Source organism: Condylura cristata, unplaced genomic scaffold (genome assembly GCF_000260355.1).
Source record: "Condylura cristata isolate star-nosed mole 26May11 unplaced genomic scaffold, ConCri1.0 scaffold00013, whole genome shotgun sequence".
Lineage (NCBI taxonomy): Eukaryota > Metazoa > Chordata > Mammalia > Eulipotyphla > Talpidae > Condylura > Condylura cristata.
In genome coordinates, this window is record NW_004567114.1 from 28,424,128 (window position 1) to 28,438,014 (window position 13,887).

Sequence of the window (13,887 nt, forward strand, 5' to 3'; positions counted from 1 at the left end):
GCTTGAGTTAAACAATTACACTCTTGGTTTTACAGGTAAATCTGCCAGCAAAGGCACTGTACTATGAGCCTTGCCAGTCATCAGGAAGTGAGCCAGCCTCCCAGGGGCATTCTTGGCTAGCCCCCTGCTCTGTAAAAAAGCAGCAAGTATAGGTAAGAAAGCTGTCTCGGGCTGAGTCCAGGCTGTGGTCATGTAAACCAGTTACATGGGAATCAAATCTACACAGCTGAAGTTAAATTGCTGAACTCAGGGCTCTATACAGAGGCAGCTACTCAGAAACGTCACTGTACTTTTTTAAAAAACATACAATACGGCCCTCCCTGGTGGCGCAGCGGGTTAAAGCACAGCACTGAGAAGCTAAAGACACTTCCGCATGAGTTCGATCCCCGCCTGCCCCGGGGGTGACCACATGGCACAGCAGACCTCTCCTGACCCGCCCACTGCTCCCCTCAGCAGTGTACTTCATCGATCTGTGCCGGTTCTGCTCCCCACTCTGTCTCTGGTGAAGCCTCTTGCCGCCCTTGCACCTCTGGCCTGTACCCCAGTTCTGTACGCATAAATAAAAATTAAAAAAAAAAAATCTTGAAAAAAAAAAAACATACAATAGGTAGCCTACCTTGAGATCGTAAAGAAGCTGGAAGTTGCTGGGTGCCTGGGCGGCTCTCTGGACAGCCTGGGCCAGGGCCAAGGCGCCCTTGCCCCCTTCTGCCCAGTGAGTACACTTGACGGCATCGAAAGCCCCATGTTCTTTGGCAAGACGGCTGACAAGGTCCAGTTCGGTGTTGGTATCTGTCCTGTAAAGTAGTGCTTCACGTTAAAGCATTCATGATGGCATGGAGGACTGACTATACAGTTTTGCCACTAAAACCCATGTGAATCACCCCCTGATAAACAGACACTGAGCTGTAAAAGAGTGTGGGTTTGAATAATGGCTCCACAGCTGGTTGGATGGCTTTGGTCAGTTACCTAAATGATACAAGCCTTGAGTTCCACATGGGTATAAAGGGAGTATTCAGACCACTATTTCACTGGGGTGCCATGAGGCTCAGATAGTCCATACATGCAAAGTACTTAGATCGTTCCAATCACATCATAAGAAATCAATAAATACCAGCTTTGAAAATTTGTCACTTCCCATTTTTCTGTGGCTAAGTTAGTAGAAAAAGACCAAAACCAGCATTACAAAACCTAAACAACCCACGCAAGTACTCTTGCTGAAAAGACCTCCAGCTCAACACATTCCACTCTTTGTCAAGACAACATCCCACCAGACCTAGTGAAATAATGGAACTCTGTAGGGCTGTGATCTTCTGTTAGCACAAAAGGCCTCTGGAGACCAAAAAAAACATTTAACTTGAGGCCTGTGTGCCATCCACTTCATCTGGTAGAGCAGGGTCCCGCAAGGGATCCAATTCTAATGCTAGACTGTGCAAGGGGAATAGTTTGCTGTGACATTGTTGGTGGCTGTCATGTCACAGAATGGCTGCTAAAGCACAGGCTTAATGGTCAATGGCAGCAGCTGAAGAACAAAATCAAAGCTGAAAGCAGCGTGACATAATTAGCTCCAGGAGATGGTTTCTGAGCAGTTTTCATGTTCCCCCTTGATGCCGACACTTTATACTTACTTGAATGCGTTCACGGCTACTACTACAGGAACTCCAAACATTCTGGCATTTTCAATTTGTTTCCTCAAGTTACTGAAGCCTTTTTCAACCAACTCCAGGTTCTGTCGAAATAGGAAAGATCTATGAGGTCAGAGAGAAGAGCTGCAAATAGCTGCTTCAAGGGGAAGCTGTCTCCTTGGGCCAGTAGCCACACACTGTCAGAAAATACGTATAGGGGACAACCCCTTGTCCATTTCTCCCACCCCGTGAGTAGGGGCTGTGGAGCCTGTAACCAGGACACTGTATCTTAATGTTTACTTGCTAGTTCTTGGATATCGGTTGTCTTTAAATAAGTCTATTTACAGTCTCTGTGTTTGTAGATTTTTATGTCCTCATATGGCACAAGGGTACAAACTGACTCTTCTTAGCATTTCATAGAACCTTGCATCAGAACACAGCTTCACACAGTGCCTGCCCTTCATTATACAGAGGCCATAAAGTACTTGCAAAGGAGAAAGTCATTAAAGATGCTTCAACAGTTTTAAATACCAACCATGAACCTTTACTGTTATCCAACAGAAAATAAGATAAATGCCATCTTAAAGAACCAAATACTAAGAAATTTAAAGGAAAGTAAGAAAAATATATTAAATATACTGCAGCACAGGGAAAATGCATACAGCAAGAACCTCCTAAAGGGAATTAGGTCAGTGAATGATGATATATGCACTCAGTTAACCATGCAGATATTATAAAAAGTGATATAATCTGTATTAACATAGAACCTGTCAAAGATGTACTCAAGTTGCAAAACTCTGGAAAGCTTAATTCCATTTTTGGACAAATGCAAAAATACATGGGTACATTCATGATTTCTTTTTAAATGTTGAGAAGTGCAGCTAAACTCTTAAAAAGATTCAAGTCATATTCTTGTGTTGCTTAATTTTTTTCTTTTGCAAAGGTATTTTACCCTGAGAAGCTGAAAAATACATTAAATATTAAAAAATCTGAAAACATAACAATCTTAAATGAAAATACATACACTGAATTATGAGCAAAACGCAAGTAGTAATAGAGCTTAGTTTGTGGATTCCACAAAACAGTGAAAGGTAACCCAAAGGTAGAAAACAGCTGAGATCATTATAAACAAACTTCATGCTTTTCTTTTTTAATAACTGAAAATTAAGATTTAGTTGCTTTTCTACAGAGCACTAAGTCTTTACCTTTCATCACATGAAACCAATTAATATGTAAGACTGTTTGAGAACTCTTTTAAATAAGTGGAATTGCTAAATGAAGATGCCAGCTGGGCCAGTTAGGGGCAGTCACTCTAATTAGACACAGGAAAGGCTGTGGGGTGGCAGGAGGGCCAGAACTGTGAATTCCCCTCCTACGCGTGATTCAGACAAATGACCATAAAAGGCAAATCATAACTCATAAGACAAGCAGACTCAAGGCAGCGACAATTCTTTCCCAGCTCCTTCAGAAATACTTCATTTGGGCCCTGAACAGTGACCCTGTATTGCTTAACATTTTAAAAGCCTCTCAAAATAGGCAGGATAATTGAATTAACAACGACAGCAGCTGACCTTGCCATCTCATCTGAGGACCTTTCCCTCATATACTCAACCCAGGCTGGCTCTAAAATGTTTCTTTGGTAGTGAATGATGTAAACTATGAAAAGGCCAGAGCTCACAATTATTCTTGGAGCTCCTACTTGATGCTAGAAGCCATCTCAGTTCATGGAAGCTCTGCCTAGAAAAATAGCCAGGATGCTGGTAATATCCTGGCCCTTTAATATGGATTTAAATCTCCAGAGGAAAAGGCCCCCACTTACTTCCATCTGAATGTCATTTGGAGTCTATCAGCCAATGCAGGGAAGATAATGGAAGGAAACTTCACAAGGTCAGTACAGGACTTCTCAGCCTCAGCTTTACTGACACTGCAGGCCTAATAATTCTGTGTGGTGGGAGCTCTCTTACAAATGTACAGTGTTAAGCAGCATCTCTGGCTGTTACCCTAGACATCAGAAGCATACCCTGCTCCAAGCTGTAAAAATATCTCTAGATACTGCCAAAGGTCCCCAGGGGGCAAACTGGTTCAGAAGCAATTACAGTGTAGGACAGTGATTTTACTGACATCCTACATGGGGTAATTTGCTTTTATGAGATACTTCTGTACTTCATTTAAACCTTCAGCACAATTAAAATCTTTTAGTATCTTTTTCTTTCAGGAACAATTATAGAGCGACCCCAACTCATTCATATGAACGGGGCTGAGAAACTGTTTCAGGGCATGGTGCTTTCTAGGACAAGTAAGTGGAAATGTCTGACATTACCTCCTCGATGTAAGCCTTAGGAAGAGGCAGTCCAGCTGTAACCTGGAAGGAACGACAGCAAAGTCAGAGGCATTTTCTATTTCAGTTAGATTTCAGACTAAAATGATGCTTGCAGTTTAATGCTGTTCCCTGCCTTAAGGGAATAGGACAATTCTATAGCAAAAAACAAAAACAAGAAACTGAAGAGTCAGACAGCTTTGGGGCCCAAATCAAGGACGTAAGAGGGAAGAATCAACAAAGGGAGGGGGAAAAGGTAGGTGCTACCTCATAGCAATGGTTTGCAAGTAAGGTGAGTGAGTGTAAGGGAAAAGGCAGCTGTCACCTCTGCAAAGGCCACCCTGAAGGTCTGTCCTCCGAGTCTATGACAAGCCCTGTGATGGGTTCATGAACTGGTCCACACAGCCAGCTCACGCCACGTGGAGTTGAATTGGGGTGCATGAACAACACAAACAGGAAGGAAACAACACATGGATTTTCTTTGTCAGAGAGCATACCTGCAGGGGTGAGAATACTTAACTAGTGCATTCACTGTTACGCAGGTCTAAGCGGGGCTTGGTCCTGCCATGTCTGAAGGAATGACCATGGGGTTTGTGTGTAAGGGGGAGATGCTGATTCCATGGACACCACTTTTGGCAACTGATAATGACTAAGGAACCTGTAGTCAGTCCCACTCCCCTTCTCAGGGGACACTGGTGTTTGACCCAAAAGAGGCCACAGAGAAGCAGGGCAGGAAGCAGGGACCTCAGTCCCCACAATCTGAGCCTCACAGTGGCTCCACAGGGAATGTGAGCAGCAGATGTGGCCCCTGGGGAGACCTGTTTGTGTTAGGTCCTCCTCTTGGGACTGCAGGTTAAGTGTCTTCATTATTACTTTTCAAACCATGAGATCAGAGGGAAAGCAAGAAAGGAGGAGTGATGGTGTGAGGGTGAGTGGGAGGTCCAAGAGCGAGAAATCTTATCTATGATCAGGAAAAAAACTACTGAAAAATAGTTCAGAATGTCCCTGGGTGCCCCAGGTCAGGAGTGCTTCTGGCTCCTCGGGGATCAGTGAGACTAGAGAGGAGGGCTGTGGGCTGGGGCTGGGCTACAGCAGTGGTTCTCAAGGCATCGTCTGGAAGTAGGAGGTCAAGACCATGTCCGTAGTGACACTAGGATCTTACGGCCCTTTTCCTTTTTATTCTTTCACTGAGTACACAATGCACTTTGCCAGATTACAAATTGATACCACAACAGACTAAACACAGAAGATGAGAACCCAGAGGTCTTCAACTAAGTGAAGAGGTCTGAAAAGTGTACACTGCCAAAATTCTGATTTGGAAAATGTTTCAATTAAAAAATGTGTTCACATGTAGCTGGTTTTAATTCCTTATATGGCAAGTATCGGTAGCTATACCCCACCTGAACAAAACCTCCTTCAGACCCTCCATAAGTTTTAAGAGTGTAAGGAAGACTTGAGACCAAAATGTTTGAGGATGGCTAGCTTAGCAAAAACCTTGATCACTACTACACTAGGAAACACCGGTCTTGTGCTATCGGTGAGGGAGGTCTTACTTCCCCATTACAGACTGGCTCCTGGGGGACAGGCACCCAGTACTTCCTCAAACAGTTTCTAGAAGGTAGCACCACGTCTTTACATACAGATGTGGAGGAAAGGATGTTAGAATAGTGGATCAAAAAGTACAATTTCTAAGCAGCAGGAATTCAGGGAAACAGTTTGGGTTGGAGCTGCAGATCAACTAATCCTAACCTCAGTTTGTCTGTACCTGGAAGCTGCCTTGGCATGGTACCCCCCAAACCCCCCATCCCTGTCCCAGGCTGCTAGGGGTCCTGTCTGGCATGCCCTCTCGGGAAGGTGCTAACCTCTGTCTCAGTTAAATGGTTTGGTTGTCTGGCTGTCAGTATCACTATTTAGAGGACAAATGTGACTCACATTTAAGAGGAACAATCTTAGCATAAAGGTGCTTGGAGGGGGTAAGATGTTATCAGAGGAAGCCAGTTGGGCCCTCTTGGAAAGCTGAGCAGAATAGCTAAAAGCGGTCTGAACACTGCTTATTTTGGGCACCTATTTGTCTCGAGGAGCTTGATGAAGATACAGGTACAAGCCACACAACTTCCTTCCAGCCTTCAGAACATTATCAAAATGGATATTCTTCACTCTTTTGATGCTTACCGTGGGGCCACCACCATGCATTTTCAGAGCCCTGACGGTGGCAACAAGCACAACCACGTGAGGGCGAAGACCAGAATATCGGCATTTGATGTTAAAAAACTTTTCCATTCCAATGTCTGCTCCGAACCCTGCTTCTGTCACTGCAGGGAAGGAAAAAAACGACTGTAAAAATGGCACCTGACTTCTTGATGTTGGAGGGGGCACTTAGCCTATGTACTATGCAAAAACACTCACCTACAAACCCTTCGGGCCCAACAAGCTTGAGTGCAATGCGGTCTGCAATGATGGAGGAGTTCCCATGTGCAATGTTGGCAAATGGCCCAGCGTGAACGAACACCGGTGTGCCCTGTGCAAAGGAAGACAAGATCCAGCAGCCAATCCCACTTCAAAGTGGGATCACAGAGCCCAGAATATAAAAGGGAGCTGGAATCCCAAAGAGAAAGACTCCCTGGAGAGAAAACACTGAGGAGGACCTTTTATATTTTAGTAACATCCCTGTCACACTGTGAGGAAGAATGGGAAGAAAGAGCTGAGCAGGTGGAAAGTCTCCAGTTCCCCAAGGACAGTGTGCTTGACAACCACTCTGTTCTGGATGTGGAGACCCAGCCCGGGAAGCGGGGGTCACTGCTCACCTCTAATGTCTGCATGAGGTTGGGTTTGATGGCGTCCTTCATGAGCACAGTCAGCGCGCCACTCACTCCCTGCAAAACAAAGGCGCCAAGCATTAGTTCCCACCAGCAGGACACCCAACTTCTGAAACCAGAACTCAACATGGTCTTCCTTTCTTAGCCGTCCTGAACCAATTAGTACTTTTACCTGAACTGGAACAGTCACAAGCTTACTTCTTTTGTGGCTCCTGCTACCATGTACTTTTAGGGAAGGAGAACAAACAGCATGGAACTGGAAATAACTTACACATGCCATTTTTGAAACAAGCATTTCGGTCAAGTTCTGTTACTCCGGGGTGTAAGGAATTCAACGTAGACTAGTTCACAGCACCAAAAGGCTAGTTCCTAGAGTACAGAATTACAGTAACTTTGGTGTCTGGATCCAACGTTTCTCAAAGCTGAAAGTGAAAATTTAACCTAAGAGTTCATTTTCAACTCTACATTACTAGTACCAAAGTCAGGTAAAGCTAGGGATTCCATTTATTTTGGTGTATGTCAACCTAAACAGGGGTCTAAAAAAATGAATCTAGCTCTTGCCCTCCTATGACAATGCAAATGCCTCTCTTTTTCTTTCTCCTTATCCTACCACACCTGTCCTTTTAAAATGCTGAAAATTGGCCCTCCCTGGTGGCGCAGCGGGTTAAAGCACAGCACTGAGAATCTGAAGCCACTTCCGTATGAGTTCGATTCCCGTCTGCCGCCTGCCCCGGAGGAGACCACATGGCGAGCCAGACCTCTCCTGACCCGCCCGCTGCTCCCCTCAGCAGTGTACTTCTTCGATCTGCCTGTTCTGCTCCCCACTCTGTCTCTGGTGAAGCCTCTCACCGCCCCTGAGCCTCTGGCCTGTACCCCAGTTCTGTATGAATAAATAAATAAATCTTTAAAAAAAAAAATGCTGAAAATTAATCTAACAGATTACCTCATCTCTGGCCTCATATTAGCATGTAGGCAGTTCAGAAATAACACTGATGTGGAAAACTAGTCTAGTCGGACCATCAGAGGAACTGGCCAGAGAGCTGTCCCCTACAGTGGACGTGGTAGTCAACAGCTGGTGACAAGAGGCCTCAGTGCGGGAAGGTCTGCCACTGAAGGAGCCTGGGCTGACTCCAAGCTTGACCTCTCAGGCCTCCCTCTGACTCTGGAGTCCTCTGCACGCTGAAGCCGTACACCGAGCTTGGCAATGCTCACAGGTGAAGATGGGGTATGCCACCAATTATTCAAAGTAGCTCCTATGAGTTTCACAACTTTCTTGTAAATAGCAAAATCATACTGAATTTATTAGTTGCACTTTTGGTAAACCTAATTTTTATTAGGGGTACCAGTGAGAGACCCCAGGACGACAGATCCAGGGACGTCACCTAGCCCGGGGTGCCTGTGTGCTCACCAGGTCTTCAGCACTGATGGGCTCCCCTTTCTTGCTGGAAGCCACCACCATTTTGCCCAGTCTTTCTCTCATGTCTTCCAGAGAACTGGTGAGAGCCAGCACAGCCATGATTTCACTGGCCACAGAGATATCGAACTGGGCCTGTAAACAGGTGGAAGATAAAACAGTGAAAATGGCATTAAACCAAAAGCATGAATTGCAAAAGTTAACCTTATTTGTACTAGAGATGTAAACAAATAGCTTTAAAGGCTAGAACAACAACAGAGTGCACAAAAGATATAGTAAAAAAAATCCTCCAACAAGCAAAAATTGATAATCAATTATTCCAAGATCGATTAGTCATTTAAAAAAAAAAAATATATATATATATGTAGTAGGGTCAATGACCCCTGTGTATCTGGAATAGCCTAACATCCAAAGGAGACATACAGAAGCTCTTACACAGCTGAGAAATAGTGCAAAGTGGTCACAAAAAAAGAAAAGACGCAATTTTAATCAATTTGTGTGCAAGGATATTCACTTAGGGCTCCCCACCTCCAGGAAAAAAAGCCAGGGAAAAACACACAGGTGACACATGGGATTCGTGGCAAAAGCTGTCAGGAGTACTCAATACCACACACCTACTCACTTCCATTTTAAAAGGGAGAAGGCAGAACAACACCTGGCAGCAGCAATCGAATGGAAGAGGCTGGAGGAGGATAGAAGCAAGGATCTGGTTCCTGTGAACTGATTTACTTAAAAAGGAACAAATAGTTACCGTTCGCGTGTACCCTTTCTCTGTTGGAGCCTGTCCAATTGTGATCTTCCTCAGGAATCTATCATTGGTATCCAAAACTATAGTAGAGTGGGAAGATACAAAACAATTTTTAGTAAAAGGGCCAGAAAGTCAAAGGAATTGCAGAGTTTTGAAGCCACAAGTCTGACTTACTACTAACACTCGATTTTAACACCAAGTGTTTCAGCTAACCTGGAATATGGCTAGAAGTTTAGACATGATGTCCACATACCATAAACGCACAGGAATTATTTTTGAAGAAAGGAATACGGAATGGCTTGATTTTTATTCTGTCTCGAAAATTCAATCAACCAGAAAGCTGAGCTTTGTTTTAAAGCGTATTCCGATCAAAGAGTAACAGAGCTGGTGTAGTTTTTCCAAAGGTCAAGGTTTGTGATGTCACCTGGTGGGATGCCTAAATGTCGGGCAAGATCCTGAGCAGCCCAGAGCCATGAATGTGGGGCAAGGGCAGCCGCCTTTTGAAGCATGTTGAGCACAGCCCTGCTCTTCCCGTTAGCACCCTCAGAAGGAAAGGTCTCCACCCTGAGTTGTACAGCCTGTCTGTACAAATGGACACCCTCAGAAAACATGGCGAAGATCAACCAATGAACCAATGTCAACTCCAATTCCAGGACTAAATACTCCTACTCAGAGCTTTGCTTTTGGGATGACATGCCAGATGAAAACAAGAAAACACAAAATAAACAACAAACCAGGTCATCCTCTAAGTGGGTCAAAGAAAAGGGGTTACTTTGAAAGTACTCAATGAAACGTCAAATGATGATTCATGACGATGTACTAATTTCATTCCTGAAAACAGTACTCAGACTTAGATGGTACTCAGACAGACACCCCCCCCCATACTTGTAAATGAAGGATGTAATCTGCTATTAGAGATCACCTCCCTTTTTCAAAAAATCTAGAGTTAAGTCTTTAATTTCTCTGTATTACATGATCTACTTTCTCCCTTGTCTGTTTTTTTTTTTTTTTTAAGATTTTATTAATTTTTGCATGTAGAACTGGGGTAGAGGCCAGAGGTGCAGGCACTGTGAAAGAATTCACCCGAGACAGAGTGGGGAGCAGAACAGGCAGATTGATGAAGTACACTGCTGAGGGGAGCAGTGGGTGGGGCTGGAGAGGTCTGCTGCACCATGTGGATCACCTCCAGGGCCAGGGATCAAATTCGCACTGAAGCAGCCACAGTCAGTTAGCAGTGCTGTGCTCAAACCCACTGCGCCACTAGGAAGGGCCTTTTTTTTTTTTTTTAAAGATTTACAAGATATACTTATTATGCATACAAGAACTGGGATATAGGCCACAGGTGTGGGGGGGTGGGCATGTGTGAGAGGATTCATCAGAGACAGAGTGGGGAGCAGAACAGGCAGATCTACTGAAATACACTGCTGAGGGGAGCAGCGGGTGAGACAGGAGAGGTCTGCTGTGCCATGTGGGTCAGCTCCCTGGCCAGGGCTTGAACTAGTGGCTGCCATTATCTTCACAGTGCTGAGACTTAACCTAGTAGCACTAGGGCGGCCCCTTCACTTGTCTTTTTACTTTTCTTAAAAAGCATAAATTAGGCCCTCCCTGGTGGCGCAGCGGGTTAAAGCACAGCACTAAGAAGCTTAAGCCACTTCCGCATGAGTTTGATCCCCGCCTGCCCTGGAGGAGATCCACATGGCGAGGCAGACCTCTCCTGACCCGCCCGCTGCTCCCCTCAGCAGTGTACTTTGTTGATCTGCCTGTTCTGTTCCCCACTCTGTCCCTGGTGAATCCTCTCACCCTCTGCATCTCTGGTCTGTACCACAATTCTGTATGAATAAATAAATAAATCTTTAAAAAAAAAACAAACCATAAATTAGACCTAAAGCAAAAGAAAAGTAATGAGAATATGAATTTTCAAAATGGATTCTTCATTTGAAGTAAAGGAAGAGGCGTTATAATGTCTTTAGCTAGAATAGCTACTGAGCCAAAGACAATCATTAAAAATGTCAATAAATTGGTTGTTCGCTGCATTATGCATAACTGGATGAAAATGCTTTCTTAGCAGTGATACAGGATAAATGGTATAAAATGTAACTCTAAACCATGAATGTTATACATAGAGAAAAGCTACATATGACAGTAAAGTCAAGAAATTCACTAAATTGCTAAGGGTGTAAATTGAGGGCTACCTACTTTATTATAAGAGAATTTAGTAAAATGAGGTAAAAAATGTGTAGGCAAGCTGGAAAGCTACAAGAAAAATCAAATTGCTTTTGCCAGACATGAATTCAGAGGAATTCAGAGAATAAAGGATAACATGATTCAAGAAGTGATTAAACATAATTTTTCTACTTCATAACTTGAAAAGTTTTTGCATAAAATGAATTTTGCAAAATGTTATTTTTAGTTTATGTATGATCTTCTTTGAAGCTATCATCACTCGAATCAACACCAGGAAAATTCCAGTTAACCCAACAAAGAGGTTTGATTACAGGAGAGAGGTTGACACAGGTGGCCAGCTTGGTTAGGCCTTACCCATGAAAACATCAACACACACGCTTCTGCACCTCACATTTTAACAACTCTTAACAGAGGGGATAACCCAGGCAATGAATTGTCCATACCTCTCTGCCAGGTTATGGTGTCTGGATCAATATCCAGCCTTGCAAATCTATTTATCTCCTCATCGGTAAGTGCAGCGGGGTCGGTCTTTTCAATGCCCAATCTCTGAAGAGGTAGAAAAGTTGAAACATAAGATGAAATACATAAAAGAAAAATTAATTTTTTAAAGATTGATTTATTGATGCATACAGAACTGGGTACAGGCCAGAGGTGCAAAAACAGTAAGAGGATTCACCAGAAACAGTGGAAAGCAGAACAGGCAGACTGATGAAATACACTGCTGAGGCAAGCAGCAGGTGAGACAGGAAAGTCTGCTGCGCCATCTGGGTCACCTATGGGGCTGGGGATCTAACTCATGCTGAAGCGGCAAGCTTCCTAGTGCTGTGCTTTAACCTGTTGCGCCACCATGGAGGACTCAAGAATAATACACATTTAAAAAATGTTTTAATCCCTATCTCCAGATAAGGTCCCCTTAGAAAATAGAAACCATTTTAAGTTCAAAATAGAATTCCTCAGGCTGAACGTGGGGTTATTTCCTACTCCCACATGTACTAAAGTATTAACATATTTGTCTCTACAGCACCGGAAGTATTTCCCTACACCTAGCCCTAAATAACCACAGTAACCAAGAAGGGTTGTACCTAGTTCACTAAACCCAAACATTTTCAGAGGAAATGCAACATGCTAAGTTCTTTCAGACACTTGAGAAGCACAATTAAAACTAAATATTTAGAAGAGCAAAAATAAGTATCAGTCACTAGTACATGCTTTGTATGTCACACTGTACTTTCACTTCCCTCTCACTGTTAACAAAAACACAGAAAGCGTTTGCTTTTTTTTTCCCCCCCTCATAAAACTTGGACATTCTATTTATTTACACTATATCCCTACCTGAGTCACATGGAAATGGAAAACGCCTATAAAACATGTTCTTTTTTTCTAGCTGCTGGTATATCTGAGTGGGCTCCAGCAAGCCCCACTCTTTCCCTACTTCCTTTCCTGTGCTATCAGGGCTTTGTTTTCAAACTGCAGGTGTGTTTTCAGAAGTTGTGCTTACTGGCTGAGCCAACAGCCTCTTAAGCCCAGAACATGACACTGTGTACAGAAGTCAGCAAAACTCTTGGGCACCAGAAATAACCTGTGCTGCAATCTGTACGTGGGGACCCCGGGAACAGGACACAGGAGTTCTAGCTCCAACTTGACCTTGGGTGAGTCCCTTGATTTCAAGTCCTGAGAGCTTCTGAAAGACCACTTATACATTTAATCTAGTCCCCCTCTACATCTGACAGAAAGTTCCATCAGCCTGCTTCTTCCACTGTAATTCAGAATGTAAAGCTTTTTTTTTTTTTTTTACACAAAATACAGTAACAGTTGACTTGCCTTATACATAGGGTTTTAGGGGGGGTATATGAAAGCAAAATAAATTAAGGAATATCAAATTGTGAGTGCAGGGGGAAAATGCATCTATCTATAGAAATATAAAGTTAATGCATGTTGGTAAAAAGGAATTTCACACACTCTTCTTGCAGCATCAAAATACAAAATTATGAAAAACTGAAAAATAAAGCAGGTATTACTATTGTTGATAACAGCATACACCTTTTATTGAATGTTTATACATGCCAGTTTATTGGAAACACACACACACACACAAAGTATAAAGGATAAAAATCTAAAGGATTCTATTTCTTTCATATGAATATATTTTAAAATTTTGTCTTCAAAACTCTCATGCCATCCCTTTCTTGCCACCCTCTCCCTCAAGCTATGATCACCAGCACCCACTTTCCATCCAAAGCTTTGTCTTTTTGTAAAATGTCGTAGAACTGGAAGCACACAGTATGCTTCCTTCACTCAATGTAACGCCTCTGAGATTCAGTCAAGCTGCTGGTGTAGCAGTAGTTCATTCCCTGTTATACAGACCTTCTGTCCTGTCTACCCACTCATCCACTGCGGTGTATTTGGGTTGTTTCTAGATTTTGGAAATTATTAATAGACATAGTAGAAATATTCATGTTTTTATACGAACATGCTCGCATTCCTCCTGGGAGTGGGATTTCTGGGTCATATGGTAGGTACATGTATTTTTAATTCTATATATTTGTTATACAGATTGAAATAAAATATACAAGTAACCCTTCTTGATTAATGTTCCAGTACTGGAAAGGGCAAGGTTTATTTAAAATACAAAAGCTGTTCTTGTGTACTCCTCTCCAGGCTATAAAGGAAGTGTCAGTCATCTTCTCAGATGGGCAGGCTGTCAGTGCTCGATTGTAGGACTAACCATGTGCAGTTTATAGACGGAGAAGAAGCCTCTACCACCAGTCTTTACTGTGTATAGCATA

General features: G+C 43.2%; 1 protein-coding gene across 1 annotated transcript in view; it reads right to left on the reverse strand.

Annotated features, from left to right (window-relative positions):
- Nucleotides 1-13,887, reverse strand: part of MTHFD1 (methylenetetrahydrofolate dehydrogenase (NADP+ dependent) 1, methenyltetrahydrofolate cyclohydrolase, formyltetrahydrofolate synthetase) — a gene marked incomplete at its 5' end in the record, with an annotated part of 55,573 nt that overhangs the window by 8,583 nt on the left and 33,103 nt on the right. Inside the window, 9 exon segments of the mRNA XM_012724399.1 lie at nt 617-794; nt 1,626-1,726; nt 3,943-3,984; nt 6,112-6,251; nt 6,346-6,457; nt 6,744-6,812; nt 8,164-8,304; nt 8,921-8,997; nt 11,545-11,647. Coding sequence (XP_012579853.1) covers nt 617-794; nt 1,626-1,726; nt 3,943-3,984; nt 6,112-6,251; nt 6,346-6,457; nt 6,744-6,812; nt 8,164-8,304; nt 8,921-8,997; nt 11,545-11,647 — 963 coding nt within the window.